This window comes from Chiloscyllium plagiosum, unplaced genomic scaffold (assembly GCF_037043375.1).
Source record: "Chiloscyllium plagiosum isolate Xiang-an unplaced genomic scaffold, Cpla_swu_hap1 HiC_scaffold_31, whole genome shotgun sequence".
In the NCBI taxonomy this organism is placed as follows: domain Eukaryota; kingdom Metazoa; phylum Chordata; class Chondrichthyes; order Orectolobiformes; family Hemiscylliidae; genus Chiloscyllium; species Chiloscyllium plagiosum.
This window is the reverse complement of record NW_028270169.1, coordinates 39903529-39925209: the sequence shown is the minus strand read 5'-3', so window position 1 is coordinate 39925209 and position 21681 is coordinate 39903529. Positions and strand designations below refer to the sequence as shown.

The following is a 21681-nucleotide window of genomic DNA, read 5'->3' as shown; positions in this document are numbered from 1 at the left end:
CCAATCCAGGATAAAGTTTAATTGACACACAATCCACCTTAAATACCTTAAACAGTGACATGTAGTGCCTACCATCTACAAGATGCACTATAATAACTCACCAAGACTCCTGCTACAGGATGTTCCAATTCAATAACCTCGATCACCCAGAAGGACATTGGCTGCAGAAGCATAGGAGCCTGCAAGTTCTCTTCTGTATTTGGAATTTTCACCATTCCTTCACTGTCCCTGGATCAAAGTCTTGATACCTGCTTCCTAATAGCTCTACCGACAGGCCCACCATATGGTGCAGCAGTCCAGGAAGGGAACTTTCCTTCAAGAACAATTAAGAATAAATAATAAAATATACTGACTGGACTTACATCCCATGAACAATGACATAAAAGCAACCACTGTTCTTGATTAGTAGTCTACATCATGCTCTGAGACTAGAGTTTAAATTCCACCATGGCAGTCTAGAATTAAAAGTATACTAATGACCACGAAACCAGTATTGGTTTTTGTTTAAGAAAACCCAATTGCTTCACTGATGACTTTTATAAAAAGCAGTTTGCCATCCTTACCCAGTCTAGCTTACAGGTTGTTCCGCTATAATGCCACAATTGTGTTCCTCTACAACCTTGCTCTCCAGAAAAATTGCGCGATCGAAACCGCTACAGAAAATCGCACTGTTAAAGATCACGAATAGAAAATAGTTATACCTGTTCAGTAGAAAGTTCACATTATCAAAATAATGCTCACAATTCGTGAATTGCATTACAGTCAATTTGTGCTGATGAAATGCACATTATAGAAGAATGACCTGTACATGTTGACTGCAACCCACACCGATATGGTTATTTGTCAACTCCCCTCCGCAATGACCAAAGGAAGCCATTCAGTTGTATCAAAGGCGAATGGCTTTAATAAAAAGAATGAAACAAAACAGATGACTATGCGCTTGCCGAAGAACCAAGGAACTGACAGCAAAACCAGCCTTGTGAACTCCCCAAAGTCTTCCTTCCAAATCTGGGAGACTACCCAAGCAACCACTTGATAGTTATACTCTCACAATCATGCTTTACACAAAGTTCCACACAACACTAACACCATCCTGCCAGCGAGACAGAGCAGAGAGTGTGGTGGCAGCACAGTGGTACCAGGTCAAAAGGGAGTTGTCCTGGCAGCCCTTGATGTCCAATGGTATCACGTCAACGATTGGCAAGGAAATCTCCTGCTGATTATGATGTATCTCCACCTTCCCTCCCGCCTCAACCTCTCCATGACAATATGTGTAGGAGTGACCTCCTCACAGGCCTCATGGAGACAAAGAGTAGTCCATGGTGAGTTTGATGGTGGGATGAAACTTGTTGATGTCACTGTGTAGTCTTATCAGTGACTCCTCGCCATGGGTCCAGAGGAAGAAAATGTCATCAATGTACCTGGTGTACAATGTTGGTTGGAGATCCTGCATAGAGAAGAAATCTTGTTCGAACCTGTGCATAAAAATGTTGGCATATTGGGGTGCAAATTTGGTCCCCATGGCTGATCCGTGTGTCTGGATGAAGAACTGGTTGTCAAAGGTGAAGACGTTGTGATCGAGGATAAAGCAGATGAGTTGTAGGATGGTGTTTGGAGATTGGCAGTTGTTGGTGTGGAGTACTGAGGCTGTTGCCGCGATGCCATCATTGTGGGGGATGCTGGTGTAGAGTGCGGAAACGTCCATTGTGACGGAGAATGTTCCCGGTTTGACTGGTCCATGGGTGCTGAGTTTCTGAAAGAAATCCGTAGTGTCACGACAAGCTGGAGATCCCCTGTACAATAGGTTTCATGATGCCTTCTACATAGCCAGAGAGATTCTCACACAGGGTCCCATTGCCTGACACAATGGGACGTCCCGTTGTGTTGGCTTTGTGTACCTTTGGAAGGCAGTAGAAGTCGCCTACACGAGAAATACGTGGGATGAGGACGTGTAGGGATCTCTGAAGGACTGGATCCAAAGTTCTGATCAATGTGTTTAATTCACGGGTGTGTTTTTTGGTCGGATCAGCTGGTAGTTGCCTGTAGAGTTCCTGGTTGTTCAGTTGTCAGTACACTTCCTTGCAGTAATCTGTTCTATTCTGAATGACAATGGCTCCTCCTTTATCTGGTGGTTTGATGACAATGTTGTGATTGGTTTTGAGAGCCTGGATGGCATTGCATTGTGAACGGATGATGTTTTGCTCTACCTTGTGGGTACGGCTGATGAATCTGGCATTTATACATTTCCTGACAGTTTGGGCATACATGTCAAGCCCAGGGCAGCGGCCCTCCGTTGCCGTCCAAGTTGACACCTTATTTGGTCGCTCCTCTACAGATCCATGTGATGACTGTTCTAGTTCATCAGTGGGCTCATTGGGATCACTGCTGGCACCTTGAAAGAATTCCCGGAGTCTCATTTGTACTTCACCTGGAAGTACTCAGGGATGACCTCACAAGAACGGGGTACAATGCCCAACTCATCGACTGCCAGTTCCGACGTGCCCCAGCAAGGAACCGTAATGACCTCCTCAGGAGACAGACACGTGCTGCAACTGACAGGGTACCCTTCGTTGTTCAGTATTTCCCAGGAGCTGAAAAATTACGCCATGTTCTTCGTGACCTGCAACACATTATCAATGAGGATGAGCACCTCACCAAGACCTTCCCCACATCTCCACTACTTGCCTTTAAACAACCGCTAAACCTCAAACAGATTGTTGTTCGTAGCAAGCTGCCCGGCTCTCAGGACAACTCCATACAACCATGTCACGGTAGGCGCTGCAACACGTGTCAGAGTGTGGACATAGATACCACCATTACGCGTGGGGAAACCTCCCACAGGCAGGTACTCATGTGACTCAGCCAACATTATCTATCTTATACGTTGCAGGCAAGGATGCCCGGAGGCATGGTACATTGGGGAACCGAGCAAAGGCTATGACAACAGATGAATGGGCACCGCACAACAATCAAACGGCAGGAGTGTTCCCTCCCAGTTGGGGAACACTTCAGTGGTCCAGGACATTCGACCTCGAACCTTCGGGTGACCATCCTCCAAGGTGGACTTCGGGACAGGCAGCAGCGAAAAGTGGCCGAGCAGAGGCTGATAGCTAAGTTCGGGACCCAAAGGGAGGGCCTCAACTGGGACCTTGAGTTCATGTCACATTACAGGTAACCACCATTGCACTATATACACACACAGATACTCCTACACACACACATACTCTCACACACACACAGGCACTCCTATACACACATACACACAGACGCGCACACAGACAACCAGACACACCCTTATCGACATATACACTCCCATACTCACACATGCACTCCCTCACAGACATAAGACACTCTACACTCACTACACACACACATATACACTTTCTCACACTCACTACCCCCAACACAGACACATACAGACAAACTAAGACCCACATGCACACATATATTTTGTGGGGTGAATTTGTAGTTGTAGGGTGACAGTGTACTTTGCTCAAAAACTGCATGCATTCATGTAGAGCTCTGAGCTCAAAAACTGAATGAATTCATGTAAAACTCCATTTTCTCACTTTTTAGATTAGAATCAATCTAAACATCATGGCGTAGACAGAGAACACCAGGGGGCCAACACCTTCAACATATTGTCTAGCTATCACCATTGTTAACAGCTAACCCGAGAATGCAACTTTTTAAAAAAAGGTTTTGTGATTTACACATGAAAGAAGTAAACTATTCACGGTATTTTAACAGATGAAAGGCTTAACAGACTATCAATTTTTCAATGCATAATTTCAGTTACATCACACTGTAAATTTTTGCTATAAATTCTGTGTTAGGATTGAGCCCTCCACTACCACTTGATGAAGGAGTGACGTTCCGAAAGCTAGTGTGTTTCCAATTAAACCTGTTGGACGATAATCTGGTGTTGTGTGATTTTTATTTTTTTTATTTCAAAAATATACTTTATTCATAAAATTATTTGGATCTCTTTACAATTGGTCATGCCATTCTTGTGCAAACATAACATTGCTTTACATACGGACATCGAAATTTATTTTTCCTATATACAAGTCTGTACATTTACTATCCAGTTCTTCTGCTGAGGCGTCAGCGGAGCCCAAATGACTGGGTGGGCCCCCTGTTCTTCTTAGGCAGGCAGATGTTACACGGTGGTTTTCCCCACCGCACCTTGGCAGCAGCTGCCCCAAGTTTCAGCGCATCCCTCAACACGTAGTCCTGGACCTTGGAATGTGCCAGTCTGCAACACTCAGTCGGGGTCAACTCCTTCAGCTGGAAGATCAATAGGTTCTGGACTGCCCAGAGAGCGTCCTTCACCAAGTTGATGATCCTCCAGGCATAGTTGATGTTCGTCTCGGTGTGCGTCCCAGGGAACAGACGCTGCTCGAGACGAACCTCGACAAACACCACTGCATTCCTCTCCAGACTTCTTCTGCATAGGCCTATTCAGAAGTAGATGTGTGACAGTATTGCCTCCTCCGGCAGCCGCTTCGAGGTCAGTGTGGGAGAGAGTCCGGGCATGCATAAAGGATCTCACAGGCAGAGCCCTTCTCACCACCAGCCAAGCCATGTCTTGGTGCTTGTTGGAAAGTTCTGGCGATGAGGCATTCTGCCAAATGGCTTTGACAGTCTGCTCAGGGAACCGCTCCATAGGATCCGCCCTCTCCTTTTCCCGAAGGGTCTCAAGGACACTACATGCTGACCACTTCCTGAGTGATTTTTAACTTTAAAGACTTATAGCGTGACTCTTGTCTGAGCGTGTGACTGAGAAATCCATAAGATCTGTTTTTGTGTCACTGGGATAGTGGTTAGGATTCAAGACCAAGTATTTTGGGAGTTATCAGAAATGTGCAAATTTACTTAATCACCAAATCGTCCAATTTCAACGAGCTGTCCAAATCAATTCAAAGAATGTGCATGCCCAGTTTAAACTGTTAACAAGAAAATAACTACTTATTGTAATCAAGTTGTTTTTTAACCAATGCCAAAAGTAGATCAGATGAGTTGCTAACCATAGATATCTAACTTACAACTTCACCCCTTTTAAAAATTCTTATTCGCACACACAGATACAAAAAGAAAGACAAGACATGAATAATATGAGTGGACAAAAAAATTAGGGAAACACAGTTTTAGATTAGATTAGATTAGATTACAGTGTGGAAACAGGCCCTTCGGCCCAACAAGTCCGCACCGACCCGCCGAAGCGAAACCCACCCATACCCCTACATTTTACCCCTTACCTAACACTACGGGCAATTTAGCATGGCCAATTCACCTGACCCTGCACATCTTTTGGACTGTGGGAGGAAACCGGAGCACCCGGAGGAAACCCACGCAGACACGGGGAGAACGTGCAAACTCCACACAGTCAGTCGCCTGAGGCGGGAATTGAACCCGGGTCTCAGGCGCTGTGAGGCAGCAGTGCTAACCACTGTGCCACCGTGCCGCCCACTAGTTACAATAGGAACAGTTTAGATCACAGACATTAATGAGTTATTTCCCTTTGGTTTCTTCCAATTCTTTGCTGATTTCACAGGTTGTGGTACACTGATTCACAGTCTTTCATTTTTCTTGTCGAGAATTTAAACTTTCAACGTATCCGAAGATGGTTTTACTTTTCCTCTTTCAACTTTGGATTTGCAGAGAGCAGCTCACAAAGAACACGTGAATGACAGTAGCTAGCAACAGGATATTTTCTTATACTTTGCCACACTGAAGCAAGAGAAGGAGGGATGGATGGTTTCTCTCTGCAGTTAAATATTTCTGCTGTGCTCTCCAAACACAATGTTGTAGTCACATGATCAGGAACCAATCAAGATGCTATTACTATGCTGAGCTCTCCTAAGCCTGCAACACTTGGTGCCAATTGGAAAACCAATCAGAAGACTGTCTTTAGGCAGAAGTGCCTGAAACACAAATTGTGCCAATTTGCTTGGATTTCCCTCTCACTGCTGCAATAAGGCAACATGTACATACAACTCATAGGTGCTCTTGTAAATTGTCTTTTTTTAAAAATTGAAACATCTTGCACAGTTTATTTATTTTAAACCATTATGTTTTCTCACGTTTAGTTCCCAATCCAAAAAAAAAGGCCTCTCTGTGTTTCCACTCTTAAGAAAAGTAAAACATCATTTCAAAAATGAATCTCATCACAAGGAATATGAAACTAGACAACAAGATGCAAAAGTAATATCTATTCATTCTCACTCATCCCTGTAACAAATCTTAGGTGATCGTTTATCATCTTTCTCTTAAATTCTTAAATTATTCCATCATTTTTACATTTTGAGAAGAAGTATCTACAGTCTATTATCTTTAGTGAATAATCCTTACATTGAATAGTTGAATCAATAAACCCCATCAGAACAGTCTTGCACTATGGGTTTAAATTTTTCAATGACTGTTAGTAGGCCATGATCAGTATGTATTCATGTTTCTTTGCAACCATGATGAACATTGACTTCAAGATGTTGAAGAGCCAATAACAATTACAAAGTATCCTTTTGTTTTGTGTGCAATACTTCTTCTAATATTGGTTTAGTTTCTTAGAAAAGTACCTCACTGCCTCCTCTATTTCCATGATGTGGAGGTGCAGGTATTGGACTGGGGTGAGTTAAAAATCACACAACACCAGGTTATAGTACAAAAGTTCTAAATTGGAAGTTTCGGAGGGATGCTCCTTCATCAGATAGCTGTGGAGTAGGATCATAAGACACAGAAGATCTCAGTGTCATGCAACTGAAACAATATATTTAACAAACTAGATTGTTATTAAGTCTTTCATCTTTTAGAATGGGTTGCAGGTTTCAGTTCATTAATATGTAAATCCCAGAACTTCTTTCCAGTCACATTCTCGAAATAACTTAAGGATTTATTTCGAAAAAAGGTGACATCTCAGCTCAAACAATGTATTAAAGGTGTGAGGTTAGAGTCTGTCTGTATTCCAACCTTGAGTCAGACCAGTTCTATTTCCAAAGTAGGAACTTATAAAATGTCACATGGACTGACTGCCTGCATTGACTCCGTCACATTCACGCACACACAAGCACACAGTCTCTCACATGCAATAAAACTCACATGCACACAGCCACACTCTCTTTCTCTCCCTCACATGCATACACACACACACACACATATAAGCCTATGGGGTGAATTTGCATTTGCAGAAATGTATTTGCAGATACAAGTTGCTCAAAAAAGATAATATTTTGCTCAAAAAGCGCACAATCTGCAGGCAGTCAATCAGTCAATGCAGGTATTCAATCCAGACAGCTCCAAAAGCTAGTATTTCCAAATAAACCTGTTGGACTATAACCTGATGTTGTGTAATTTTTAACTTTCTCTATTTCCCATCTTGCAATAAGACTGCACCGACCCCACGTCACTGCCATCAATTGTCATTTTTAAAGGCTTGGTAAAGTCGGGGGTGGTGAACATTTATTGCCTTCAGCTTCTCAAAGGCAGTTTGGAATTCTGCTGACCATACCATCTTTGCGTGTTTTTCCACCAAATCTATTAAAGTTAAGCTATTGTGCTTATGTTGGACATAAATGTCTGATAACACCTATACGTTTCTTAAAAAAAACAATGATTTCCCATTTAGTTTCAGGAATGGAGAATTTGATTAGATCCTTCACTTTTACAATTCTTAGTGCTTGATGTTAATGGCACTTGCCATGGTTCAATCTTAGGAGGTAATGAGGCACTACCAAACCTCTAAATACAATCTTTCAACTGAGGAATAGAGTATGTGTTTGTTTTGTTATTGTGTTTGCTTTTTTGTAGTCGATTCAGAAACTATGTGATCCATCCAATTTAGGGAGTAATATCATCGTGTGACAATACTTCTCCTTTAACAAGGTTATGCTGTCCTTGATTTTTTTTTCAGAGAGATCGTAAAAGCAGCAATTCCGAAAAGTCTGGGTTGAACTACTTGAGAATGCTTTCAAGTCTTTTTAAAAAAACACTTGTACAATGAAAGAGGAGGAGCCAGTTCTCCCAGCTCAGCAGTAGTCTGGTTTGGTTTGGTTTGGTTTGGTTTTAGCAGTCTGGCTGTTCAAGGCTGCTGGTCAGTGGTAAAACTGCTGGACCCAAAGAAGCAGGTTCATACTCATCCTCCCTGTCTCCACATCTCTATGAACCTATGTTTGACTTTACCTTTGTTTTGCCAAGGGTTGTTTATGGGGATTGTTGCAAGTATTAGGAACAGCATCATTAAATTGGGATAATCTGTTGGATTTTCAGTAGGTTAAATTATTCTATATTCTGTTCTCTTTGTCTTTCATGTGGTAATCTTGCAAATAAATTCTGTTTTGTTTGAAATAAGTGATTGGGCCAGCTGCATCACTCCTGGAATATTGACTTCATACCTACAACTAGCAAAGTTAGAGTCCGGGCTACTTTCTTGAAATGTTTTGAGGGGGTTGACCTGGCCCATAAGAATCAATAACCTCCAGCTGATTTTGCTCGCTCAATCAAGCGATTTACCAACATGTACTGCATCTTTGTTTTCCTGTGCTTAACTGATAAGGAATTTGTTTTATTGTTTACTGAGTCATCTATGTCTATTTCTTTTTTCATATTAAGCTAGCATTGCGCATCCAGGTATATCACTATAGATTTCCTTAAGTGACATCATTAGATCTTCCCATTGACCTTCCTCTAAATATAGAAGCAGTGTCTAACTGGTCTCATATTTCAGTATTGGCTAGTCTCATTTGGAGGGCCTCTCCTTCTACCTCATTCTGCCTGTCATCCTCCACTACTCTTACCACCTGACATACTTGCTCTTTCTTAACTTCTTCCCTGCAACGATATTACATCATCATGTTCAATGACATAACTGATATTTCCTCATGTGACCTTACTTGCTTATACTCGGCTGCTCATATCCTGGGAAGACTGAAACGTGAAGTTTGAACCCTGATCAGATTGTATTTCAATTGGTAGTTCATAATGGGTTATGGAATAACTCAGGAATCGCTTTTAGAAAATAGGCTGTCATTTTTTTCTTCATTTGCTTCTGGCACATAGGCATCATTGGCTAGGGTAGCATTACTGTATATCCTTAGTTGCATTTGAGAAGGTCCCCCTACTTTCTTGAATCATTGCGGTCCATGTGTTGTCTGTAGATCCACAATACCATTATGGAGGGAATTTCAGGATTTTTGGTCTAACAGCATTGAAAGAACAGTGATTTATTTCCAAGTCTGGATGGTGAGTGGCTTGGAGGGGAATTGTAGGTGGTGGTGTTCCAATCTATCTGTTGCCCTTCTACATCTAAATAGAAATGGTTGAAGGTTAGTCATATTTCATATTTGTAAGGATAAAACTGATGTCCTTTCGTTTGGACTAATGGACTGAAAGATCTTTTTTGAGGAAGTGACGAGGTTGAGTGATAAGGATAGAACAGTGGATGTTGTTTACATGGATTTTAGTAATGTTTTCAGCAAGGTCCCTCATGGTAGACTTATTGAGAAGACTAAAATGCATGTGATTCTTGGTGATTTGGCCATTTGGATTCAGAATTGGCTTGCCCATTGAAGACATAGGGTGGTGGTGGAAGGTTGGTTTTATGGCTGGTGGTCCGTGAGTCATGGTGTTCCGCAGGGATCCATAATGGAATCTCTGCTGTTTGTGATTTGTATTAAAGACTTGGATGAAAATGTAGGTGGATGGGTTAGTACGTTTGCAGAGGACACAAAGATCTGGGGAGTTGTGGATAGTATAGAAGATTGTCAGGGAATAAAGCAGGATATAGATCACTTGCAAAAATGGGCAAAAAAATGGCAGGTGGAGTTTAATCCAGGCAAAGGTTGTAAGAAGAAACTGGGGATCTATAGATATGTGAGGCTGATTGTGGTTGTTAGAAGTGATTTTAAAAGATCAGATTTATGGACATTTCGAGAGGCAAAAATTAATTAAGGATAGTCAGCATGGTTTTGTGCAGAGAAAATCATGTCTTGATTGTATGTTTTGAGAAAGTTAGCAAAACGGTTGATGAGGGGAGACCAGTAGACATTGTTTACTTCTGTAAAGCGTTCGACAAGGTGCTGCATGGTAAACTAATTTGGAGAAAGTGAGGACTGCAGATGTTGGAGATCAGAGTCAAGAGTGTGGTGCTAGTAAAGCACAGCAGGTCAGGCAGCATCCGAGGAGCAGGAGAATCGACGTTTCAGGCATAAGCCCTTCATCAGGAATGAGGGTCTGGGAGAGTGTGGCCCTGAGCTGAGGCAGCGTTGACTGCAGGTAGGGTAGATGGTGCCACATGGCTGCTAGTGTGGAGCGGAGGATCCAGAAAGAGAATCGTTGCTGAAGGTTTCAGATTTGTAGCATTTACTGGGTATTCTGTTCAGGTCCAAATTGTGTTGGTCTGAATGTAGTCCGAAGTCCATGTGGGATCAGTCAGTTCCGTAGGCAGGCACTGAGCGTGGTAGCGAGTCTGCTTCAGGCTGAAAAGTTTCAGGGCAGAGGAGGTTACCTGGAGAGTGCAGTGAGAGAAGGACTCACTAAGATCCTTGTGGAGAGAGGAGGACAGCTTCTTCAAGGTAGGCATCCTTTGAAGAACAATCTCCATAAGATTATGAGGGGCTTATGCCCGAAATGTTGATTCTCCTGCTCCTCAGATGCTGCCTGAGCTGTTGTGCTTTTCCAGCACCACACTCTCAATGGTAGCCTAATTTGCAAATTTAAGTCACATAGGCTTCAGAGTGAGCTTGCCAATTGGTTACATAATTGGCTTAACGACAGGAGACAGAGAGTGATGGTGGAGAGTTGCTTTTTGGACTGCTTTTTAACACCAGCCATGTTGCATCAGGATGGATTGTGGATTCTCTTTTGTTTGTCTTTAAATGAATGACTTGGAAGAGAACATAGAAAGTATTGTTAGTAAGTTTGCGAACGACACCAAAATTGGTGGCATAGTAGACAATGAAGAAGGTTTCTTAAGATTACAACGGGATCTTGATGAAATAGGTCAATGGGCTGAAAAATGGCAAATGGAGTACAATCTGGATAAATGTGAGGTTTTGCATTTTGATACATCACACAAGGGTAGGGCTTGGGTGGTGACAGAGAACAGGGAGAACTAGTCACTTGATTAAAGAACTGGTTCAAAGGTATAAGACAGAAGGTGGTGGTGAAAGGTTGCTTTTCAGACTGGAGGCCTATGACCAGTGGTGTGCCACAAGGGTCAGTGCTGGGTCCACTACTTTTCCTCATTTATAAAAATGATTTTCATGTGATCAAAAGAGGTATGGTTAGTAAGTTTGCAGATGACACCAAAATTGGAGGTGTAGTGGACAGTGAAGAAGGTTACCTCAGAGTACAACGAGATCTTGGTCCAATGGGCCGAGGAGTGGCAATAGAGTTTAATTTCGATAAATGTGAGGTGCTGCATTTTGGAAAGGCAAGTCAGGGCAGAACTTATACACTAATTGGTAAGATCCTGCTTTTAGCCATGTGATAGAAGCATGAGCAGGAGATCCAACATCTTGGGCAGCATGTGGTGGAGGTGGAGCAACGGAGCGCGGCTTCGAAACCACGGCAGAATCCTTGGCAGGTAGGGTTTAGGCCCTGGAGAGGCAAGTACGGGCCTTAGTGGAGCAGGTCAATGACCTCGATCGTCTGATCAGGCTGCCGGAACTGGAGGAAGAAGGCCAGCTAATCAGCTTTCTGGAGCAATGGCTTCTGCAGTTCTTGAGGCTGGAAGTCGAGGAGGGCCGAGTGTGAGTTGAATGGGCCCACCAGGTCACAGTGCACAGGCCTAGATCAGACCAGCGCCCCGCCCAGTCCTAGTGCGACTCCAGCACGATAGAGATAAGCAAATGGTGTTGGAAGCTTCCAGAGCACTAGGGGAGGATCCACAGTCCCTGATATACTCGGGATTAAAAATTATGTTTTTTCAGGACTTTTCTGCAGTTATGATTTATAAGAGGAAGGCCTTTGATGAGGGAAAGAAGAGGCTGAGAGACTTGAATATTCAGTACTCTGTAAGATATTCGGCAGTATTATGTTTCAGCCACGGAAGGTCCATGTTTAATTTCGTCTCATCAGAAAAGGCAAAGGACTTACTGGACACTTTAAAATAGACTGGCTGGTTCACGTAAGATGGACAATAGTGTTTTCTTTGTTTTCTGGTTTTGCTCTTTTAATATGAGGGGGTCCTTTTCCCTTCTTTCTCTCCTCCCTTCTTTCTCTCTCTTGTTTCTATTATTCCTTTTTCTTTTCTCTTTCTTGGTCTGCGATGGGGGGAATTTTTATTAGTACTGACTGGGGTCAAAGTACGGGCGGGGTGGGTTGAATGCCCACTTCTAATTTTCTGGTTATAAGATGCGTGGTTTTTAAAAATTTTGTTTTACCTGGGTTTGGGACATGGCTTCAGCTGGAAGGAGCCATGGAGGAGGGGTTAGTGAGTAGTCTGAATGCCCCCTGTGAGCAAGGGGGAAAGTCTCCTCTTACTTCTTTTATGTGTTGGTTCATTGTAGAAGTAGTTGTTAGAAGTTTTGCTTGGTAGTTTTTGTAGTTGTATTTTCTAGTTTATATGAATGTATTAGTTTCCACTTGGCGCATTCTGAGTGGGGTTCTTCCGCTCGGGGGGGTTGCGGGCTGTCTCAGATGGCTATGGCTAATAGTCCGTTTAAATGGTGCACCTGGAATATTAAGGGGAGTCACTCACCAATATTGAGAAAAATATGATACTTTCGAGGCTTAGAAAAGAAAAAGTCGATGTAGCCCTGCTGCAAGAAACACATTTAGCTGATATGGAGCATTTAAAGTTAGAGCAGGGAGGGTGTTTTTCTCGTCCTTTAATTCTAAAAGCAGAGGAGTAACGATATTCAGAAGAATTTCCCATATCATCTGTTAGACCAAATTAAGAACAAAAATGGGTGGTTAGTGATCCTTAAAGCTTTAATACATGGAGAGGAGTATGGGATTTTGAATGTATATTGCCCCCCTGGCACACCCGCTCAAATTTTTAATGGATGGACTTTCCAGGTTGATGGCTCTTGAAGCGCAGCATACAATTAAAGGGGACACTTTAATCAACTTATGGATCCTGAGATAGATTGGATGCCCAAGGGTCTCATGAACATATCCCCGCAATCCAGACAACTGGTGGACCTGAGTGGGGAGCTGGGGTTGGTGGACATGTGGAGATGTCTTCAACCTAAGAGTAGGGATTTTGCCTTCTTCTCTAACCCACAGAAGTGCTACACCAGGATTGACATGTTTATTGCTCCTTCGGCCTTTTTCGATTCAGTGCTGACCTGTAGAATTGGAAACACAGCCATTTTTGAGCATGTGGCAGTGTATCTGGAGGTTAAGGCCAGAGACAATGGGACAGGCTTCCAGCATTAGCGCATGGATTCTTTCCTCCTAAAGGACAGTATGTTTACTGAGTATTTTTCATGGGAATTTAAAAATTTTTGGGATATTAATTCGGGTACAGCCAGTAACCTGTCGGTGCTCTGGGAGACTGCCAAGGACTATGCAAGGGGTTTGATTATTTCTTACTCGGCAACCCGGAAGCGGCAAAAGGGAGAGCAGCAGCGTATGCTTGAGGCCTGGCTGAAGGCAGCCAAGACAGCATACTTTGACAGGCCACCTGTGACCAAGTTGCAGTGGATTACTGCCCTCAGTGCTGCTCTGAACTCTGCACTCACCCAAACAGCAAAGAGGGATATTTCCTTTGTGAAACAGAAGTTATTCGAGTAGGGTGATAAGCTGGGTAGATACCTGGTGTATCTGGCCAGAAAGAAGAGTGACCCCCAATCTATCACATCCATCAGAGAGTGTGTTGATATCTCCCCTGCGATTCCAAAAAGATTAACGCGGCAGTCAGGAAATTCTACTGTAAGTTGTACCGGTTGGAGGGCTGTGAGGACAGATTGGCAAAGATGGAGTTTTTTTTTAAGAACTAGAACCACCCAGGTGTAACTTTGGGGCAGGTGTCTCTTTTGAATGCCCCTCGAACAATCCAAGAGATTCAGGAGACAGTGAGGCAGTTCCAGAATGTTAAAGAGTCCAGCCAAGACGGATTTCAGCGCGAGTTTTATAACGAGTTTATAAACATGTTGGCCAGCCCAATGTTGGACACGTACAATTATTCATATAGTCAGGACTGCCTCCTATCCTCTCTAAGAGAAGCTAATATCTCCCTTATTCTGAAGAGATGGAAAGCCGCAGAGGATTATACTTCGTACATATGTTGCTATTAAATGTGGATTTCAAAATTTTGTTGAAAATGCTAGTGTTAAGGTTGGAGAAGGTCTTGCCCTCCATCGTAAAGGAGGACCAGATAGATTTTATATGAGGTCCCAGGTCCTCTAACAACATTAGAAGAGTACTGAATATGGTTCAGGTTTGCCAGCAAGGGTTGTTTCTGGGCTTGGTAGTCTCCCTGGACGCAGAGAAAGCATTTGACTGGGTGGAGTGGCCATACCTCTTTTATGTCCTGGAATGGTTTAGTCTTGGCGGGGCCTTCGCCAGGTGGGTGCCTGTTTTATATAGTGACCCTAAGGCAGCAGTTCTCACTAATGGCATAAGCTCTGACAATTTTAGTATTGGTAGAGGCAGCCGACAAGGGTGCCCCCTTTCACTGTTGCTGTTTACATTACTGATTGAGCCGCTGGCAGAAGCGATCTGGAGGGGACCCCAATATAATTGCTCCAGAGGTGGGATCAGAGGGGGACATAAGATCACCCTTTATGCAGATGACGTTCTTCTTTTTCTAATTAACCCGACGGGTATCTGTGCTCCATTTAATACAAATGATTAATTTATTTGGTTCTTTCTAGGGGTATAAAATCAATTTTATGAAGTCAGAGGCCATGCCTGTTGGGGGTCTTGTCAGATTACCCGATCTTGGGGGCGGAATCAGATTCCCTTTCAGGTGGTCACAGGGAGGTTTCCTGTACTTAGGCATTTTTATTACTCTGGCCTTTGATCAGTTATACAAAGCTAATTTTGTGCTGTTGCTAGAGAAGATAAGACAGGACCTTCAACGCTGGGAGGCTCTTCCAATATCTTGGTTGAGTAGAATAGCTATGGTTAAAATGAATGTTCTTCCTCGTTTATTATATGCCATGTGAACGCTGCCTTTGGCAAGCGCTACAGAGGCTGAACAGTTGGCTCGATTCTTTCATCTGGTCTCAGAGGTGACCTCATATTAAGTTTGCTAAATTGCAGCTCCTGCAGGGGATGGGGCATTACAGATTTTGAGAAATATCAGTTAAGTTCCCTATTATCCTATGTGGCATATTGGGCTTGCCAGGACCTGAGGTCAGTTTGGCTGGACATCAAGGCCTCCCAGGCAAAATGCCCCCTTGTTAATTTGTTGTTTATGGACAAGATGAGGACTGTAGTGGAGCATTGCAGAAACCTGATTGTCCTTAACATGGTTAAAACATGGAGAAAGATGCGACAAAGCGAGGGCAATTTGCATAAAACTTCCCTATTTACTCCCATATTCGGAATGCCAGGATTTCGGCCAGGATTGATGGATTCTGGCTTTAGGCTCTGGGAAATGAGAGGAGTTTCCTGTTTGGGAGATGTATTTGAGGGGGAGGTCATGATGTCTTTCGAGCAGCTGAGCCAGAAATATGAACTATCTAGGAGGGACCTCTTTCGTTATTTTCAGATTTGGGACTTTATGCAGAAAAAGACTACATTATTGGTTTATCCCAAAAAGTCAGATGTCGAGAGAAGAACACTTCGGTCCGCAGGTACTCTCTCAATCAGTATTCTCTACTATTTACTAAGAGATGATGTCTCGAAGGACATTGAGCGGCTGTGTGGAATTGGACTCAGGAATTAGGGGTGGAGATCTCATCAGAGCTGTGGGAGGATATTTGGGAGAATGTAAGAAAGATTTTGATTTGTAACAGGACACAGTTTATGCAACTGAAGGTACTCAATGAGGCTTGTTTAGCACCGGAGTAGCTTGCAAAATTTAAGACAGGAGTGTCTCCAATGTGCCCTAAATATAAAACAGATTAGCTGGGTGTCAGAAAGTCCCCCAGGACTTTCGGGGTAGTGTAGGTTAGTTATGAGCACATTCCCCTGGACTTTCTTACAAGTATGGTGCACCAGAAAACTGAACTTTATAATAGGATGTGGCGGTTCTTTCTGAACTATATAGATGCAGACTTGTTGGCTATGTTGGTCAGAGTCTTTATATAGTGGCGGGGGGCTGTGTCTGGTTAGCCGGGAGCCCCTGAGAGGAAGAATCCTGAATAAATATGGGTATGCCAACTGATGCTCCTGGTGATGGGGAGCTTTGATGGGATTGTATTGAGTGTTATAACTTAATTTAATTTATTTTGCCTTGGTTCAATCTGATCTAATTTAGTTTTTTTTTGTTCAATTATTTATTGAATTGTGGCATGGGTAGGGTTTTTTAAAATCTATTTTTTCTTTTAAACTGCTTGTGGTGGGGGGATTCAAGATGGCAGTGACTCAATAGGTTGCCCTGCTAAGCTCTGCACCAGAACCCAGACAAAGTGGTGCACTCACCCTCCCTTTATTACCTATTGTGGTAGAAACTGAACGAGTTTGACCCCCAGAATTGTTCTGTGCTATTTTAAAATAGTTTAAAAATGACTAAAGGGAAGGGACCGTGAGGATTGCAACAAGCAAAACACTCCCCTGCAGCAACGGACACGCCCACGGCTGCAGCATCGGCCTCCGTGTACGCCCCGGGGACTTAGCTGTGGAGCAGAGCCTAGTCTCAGAGTTTGTGAAACTCTGAGAGAATACTGACTCAGCAATGGAGGAAACCGGGCCAGGCTGGAACAGATCTCAGTCATGCTGCAGAAGCATGACCAGAAGATCCAGCATCTCGGGCACATCATGGAGGCGGAACAACTGACCGCAGCCTCCAGATCCGCAGTAGAATACTTGGAGGGTAGGGTCCAGGCCCTGGAACGGCAGGTATGAGTTTTGGAGGAGAAGGTCGATGACCTCAAAAATCAAGGCTGACAGAAGAACAACTGTCTAGTGCAGCTTCCGGAACAGGAGGAAGAAGGCGGGCTCGTCAGCTTTCTGGAGCAATGGATCCCACAGTTTTTGAAGCTGGAAGTTAGGGCGGGATGGGTGCGGGTTGAGAGAGCCTACCGGGTCACAGTGCGCAGGCCCGGATCAGACCAGGGGCCCTGCCCGGTCCTAGTGCGACTCCAGCATTACAGAGATAAGTATGTGGGATATCGGTAAATTAATGTTTCTTCTTCAGTTCTGCAATTCTGCAATTATAATTTCTGATACAAAGTAAATGAACTCACATCAGTGTGTGGTTGTTTCGGCCAGGAGCTGAGTCAACAAGAATGGAAACTATGTGGAGGAAATATATAATTATATGCCAGCATGAAACGTGATTGCAAAACAATGGTAGAAATACAGGCACTAGATAAAATGCTGTGAAGAGAGGCCTGTATAAACAGTAGGTTTCCCACTTGTACAGAGACACAGGAACAAACCCCAATTAAAAGGGCTTAGTGATAAGATGCTGTGGGGGGCAGCACAGATGGAGGGAGTAGATAATGGTAAGCAAAGGATGGGATGAGGTCAAACGGCCTTGTGAGGTCAGAGTAAGCATTTTGTCACAGACAAGACCGGATAAACAGGAATAATGGGGCCAGTCTTAGGGAACTGGAGGATGTAGATAGGGGAAGAGCAATGTAAAACAAAAGAAGCCAAATTATATAAATATCGAGCGTTTGTCGAATTCGGTGTGTGTTTTGACCCTGTCTTGTGACATCACACCCACTTGCAGTGTAAAATAAATGACACTACTGATTCAGGTTTTTTTCTCGGACTGAAATTATTGAAGTGTGTGAGCTTTGTTTCTCACAAGTAAATGGTGCTGGAAGCATCAACAGCCCTGGAGAAGGATCCATAGGCTAATATACAAAAGATCATGAATTATGCTTTTCTAAGACTTTTCTGCTCTCGTGATTCTCAAGAGGAAGGCCTTTGATGAGGTAAAAAGCAGCTAAGGGGCTTGAATATCCAGTATTCCATAAGATATCTGGCAATATTACGTTTCAACCACAGAGGGTCCATGTTTAATTTTGACTCACCGGAAAAGGCAAAGGACTTTAAAATAATCTGGCTGGCTTGAATAATATGGACAATAATGTTTACTTTGTTTTTCTCTGTAATTTACCTGGCTTATCTGGTTGTCGGGGTTTGTGTAATATACATGGGGGTCCTAATTGTTGTTTTTTTCTTTTTCTCTCTTCTCCCTTCTCTCTCCCCTCCTATTACCCTTTATTCTTTTTTCTCATCATTTCCTTTTTGTTTTTCTCCCTTGGTATGAGATGCGGGGGCATTGGTGGTGCACGGGGATTTGAGGGAGGCTGTGGTGGGGTTATATATTATTTTTCTACCAGGTGTGCCTACAGTTACAGTATTCGATGGCATAGGTTGAGTGCCCACTTTTAACTTTTTTATTATAAGATTTGTGTAATGTTTTCTTACTTTGTGTTGCCTGGGGCGGGGGTACAGCTTCAGCTAGAAGCAGCCTTGGAGGGGTCAGTGGGTGTTATGACTGCCCCCTATGATCAAGGAAGAAAGTCTTCCTTCATTTGTGATATATGTTGGTCTGTTGCAGAAGCAGTTGTTAGAAGTTTTGATTTGGTAGTTTTGGTAATTGAATTTTTAAATTTACACGAACTGATGTTTTCATTCAGCGCACTATGAGTAGGGTCCTTCCTCCCAGAGGGTCATGCACTGTCTCGGACGGCTATGGCTAACCATTCATTTAAATGGTGCACCTGGAATGTTAAGGGGTGTCATTCACCAATTAAAAGAAAAAAGATACTTTCAAGCCTTAGAAAAGAAAGGGTCGATGTAGCCTTGCTGCAAGAAACACATTTAATTGATAAGGAGCATTTCAAGTTGCAGCAGGGAGGGTTCGGACGGGTGTTTTTCTCATCCTTTAATTCAAAACATAGAGGAGTTGCTATACCCATCCAGAAGAATGTCCCATTTCAACTGTTAGACCAAATTAAAGATGGATATGGGCGCTTTATGATTCTTAAAGCTTTAATACATGGAGAGGAGTATGGGATATTGAATGTATATTGCCTCTCAGCACATCTCAAATTTTTAATGGATGCACTTTCCAGGTTGATGACCCTTAAAGCACATCATACAATTGTAGTGGGAGACTTTAATTGACTTATTGATCCCAAAGTGGACGGGATGCCTAGGGGCCTTGCGGGTATGTCCCTGCAATCCAGGTAGCTGGTGGACCTGAACAGGGAGCTGGGGTTGGTGGATGTGTGGAGATGTCTTCATCCTGAAGGTCGGGATTTCACCTTTTTTTTAGATAGATAGATTACTTACAGTGTGGAAATAGGCCCTTCAGCCCAACAAGTCCACACTGACCCACCGAAGAGCAACCCACCCAGACCCATTCCCCTACATTTACCCCTTCAACTAACACTACGGGCAATTTAGCATGACCAATTCACCTAACCTGCACATCTTTGGACTGTGGGAGGAAACTGGAGCACCCAGAGGAAACCCACGAAGACACAGGGAGAATGTGCAAACTCCACATAGACAGTTGCCCGAGGCTGGAACTGAACTCGGGTCCCTGGCGCTGTGAGGCAACATTGCTAACCACTGTGCTACCGTGCTGCCCATAGGTTTTTTACTAACCCACATAAGTGCTATACTAGGATCAACATGTTTTTGCCCCATTGACCTTTTAGATTTCGGTGTCTTACAGAATTGGGAACATAGCCATTTCCGATCATGCGGCAATGTACATGGAGGTCAAGGCCGATGGTAACGGGATAGGCTCACAGCACTGGTGCATGGATCCTTTCCTCTAGAAAGGTAACAAGTTTATTGAGTACTTTTCACGTGAATTTAAAATCTTTTGTGGCATTAATTTGGGGTACGGCCAGTAATCCGTCCGTGCTCTGGGAGACCGCCAAGGCCTATGCACAGGTTTTGATTATTTCTTACTCGGTGATGTGGAAGCTGCAGAGGGTAAAGCAGCAGCGTTTGCCTGGGGCTCATCTGAAGGCAGTTGAGTTAGCAGACTTTGACAGACCATCTGTAATTGCAGCGGATTACAGCCCTCAGGGCTACTAAGAGATTGGTGAAGATGGAGTCCTTTTTTAAGACCTTGGACCTTCAAGGTGAAACTTCAGAGCCGGCGTCTTTTCTGAAAGCCCCTTGACAATCCAAGAAATACAGGGGGCAGTGAGGCAGCTCCAGAGTGGTAAAGCGCCTGGCCCAGATGGATTTCAAAGTGAGTTTTACAAGGGATTAATAGACATGCTGGTGGGGCCACTGTTGGATATGTATAACTATTCGTACAGTCAGGATAGCCTCCCACCCTCACCAAGAGAAGCAAATATTTCTCTTATTCTTAAGAGTCCCAGAGGATTACACTTCGTACAGGCCCATATCGTTATTGAACGTGGATTTTAAATTTTTTCAAAAATGCTGGCATTAAGGTTGGAGAGGGCTTTGCCCTCATTGTAAAGGAGGACCAGACAGGTTTTTATGAAGGGTCATAGGTCTACCGATAATATTAGAAGAGTAATAAACATGGTCCAGGTTTGCCAGCAAGCGTTGATTCCGGGCTTGGTAGTCTGCCTGGATGCAGAGAAAGTGTTTGACTGGGTGGAGTGGCTGTATCTCTTTTGTGTACTGGAGCGGTTTGGTCTTGGAGGAGTTTTTGCCAGGTGGATGGCAGTGTTACACAGTGACCAGAAAGCAGCGGTTCTCATTAATGGTATATGGTCAGATAATTTTAGTGTCGGCAGGGACAGCCGATAAGGGTGCCCTCTCTCACCACTATCATTTACATGGGTGATTGAACCATTGGCAGAGGCCATCCAGAAAGACCCTTTCGGAGAAATTAGCCCAATAAAGCCAAGACCGCACAAAACCAGATCGGGTGAAATTGACAAGCTGTTTGTTACAAGCGATATGGCTGGAAGAGAAATTGACTTGGCAGACACAGAACTGACAGTCTGCAGGTAGACCAAGGGTTTTCTTCCTCGAGCTGTGGAAGAAGCCAGTGTTTATAATAATTCTGTACAATAAGGCTAATTAGAAATGGGGAAAATGCAACATCCTGACAGTATCAGTGTATCCGAAGCTTCCATTCCTCTTCGCAGGTAGGCGCTAATGTCTCCTCTGAAACAGTAAGGTGCTTCCATTGTCTTCTCCTGAGCGCAATGCCTCTGTCTGACCTGTTCTTTGTGTGGCTTTGGTATTGCTGGTTTGTGAAGCTGCCCTCGGGGCTTTGGGATAGCTGTGATGCACTGCCATTGTTAGTGGGTGCTGGGATGTGTATTCCCTTGTTTGCGAGTGCTGTCTAGTTTCGCTTGTGAGCCTGCTTGATCCCTGCTGAGGCATTCTGGGTGTTTTTGGTAAGGTTTGGCCAAGTTTGCTTCCTATGTTCTGTGTGGGCCTATTATGGGTTGGCAGGGGAGCAGATCTTTTCCCACAATTCCGCCTTTTTTGGTTTTGCTTAGGGGAGGAATGAGAAGGGGGCAATGTAGCTGGAGTCAGGGGATTATTAGGTGGTTGGGGGAGGGGTGTGGCTCGGTTGCAGACAGATATCTCTTTGTGTCTGAGCTTGACTCAGCAGAGGATATCTCAGGGACAGGGAACGTTCCCCCAGTGAATCTG

At 43.7% G+C, this 21681-nt stretch overlaps 1 protein-coding gene across 1 annotated transcript in view; it reads right to left on the bottom strand.

Moving 5' to 3' along the window:
- LOC148141901 (phosphatidylinositol-3,5-bisphosphate 3-phosphatase MTMR4-like) overlaps window positions 1-215 on the bottom strand; it is a 67443-nt gene extending 67228 nt beyond the window's left edge. Inside the window, exon 1 of the mRNA XM_087977132.1 lies at window positions 102-215. Within this exon, the coding sequence (XP_087833258.1) occupies window positions 102-215 (114 nt within the window). The remainder of the gene's footprint in view (window positions 1-101) is intronic.
- Between the last annotated feature and the right edge of the window lie 21466 nt (window positions 216-21681).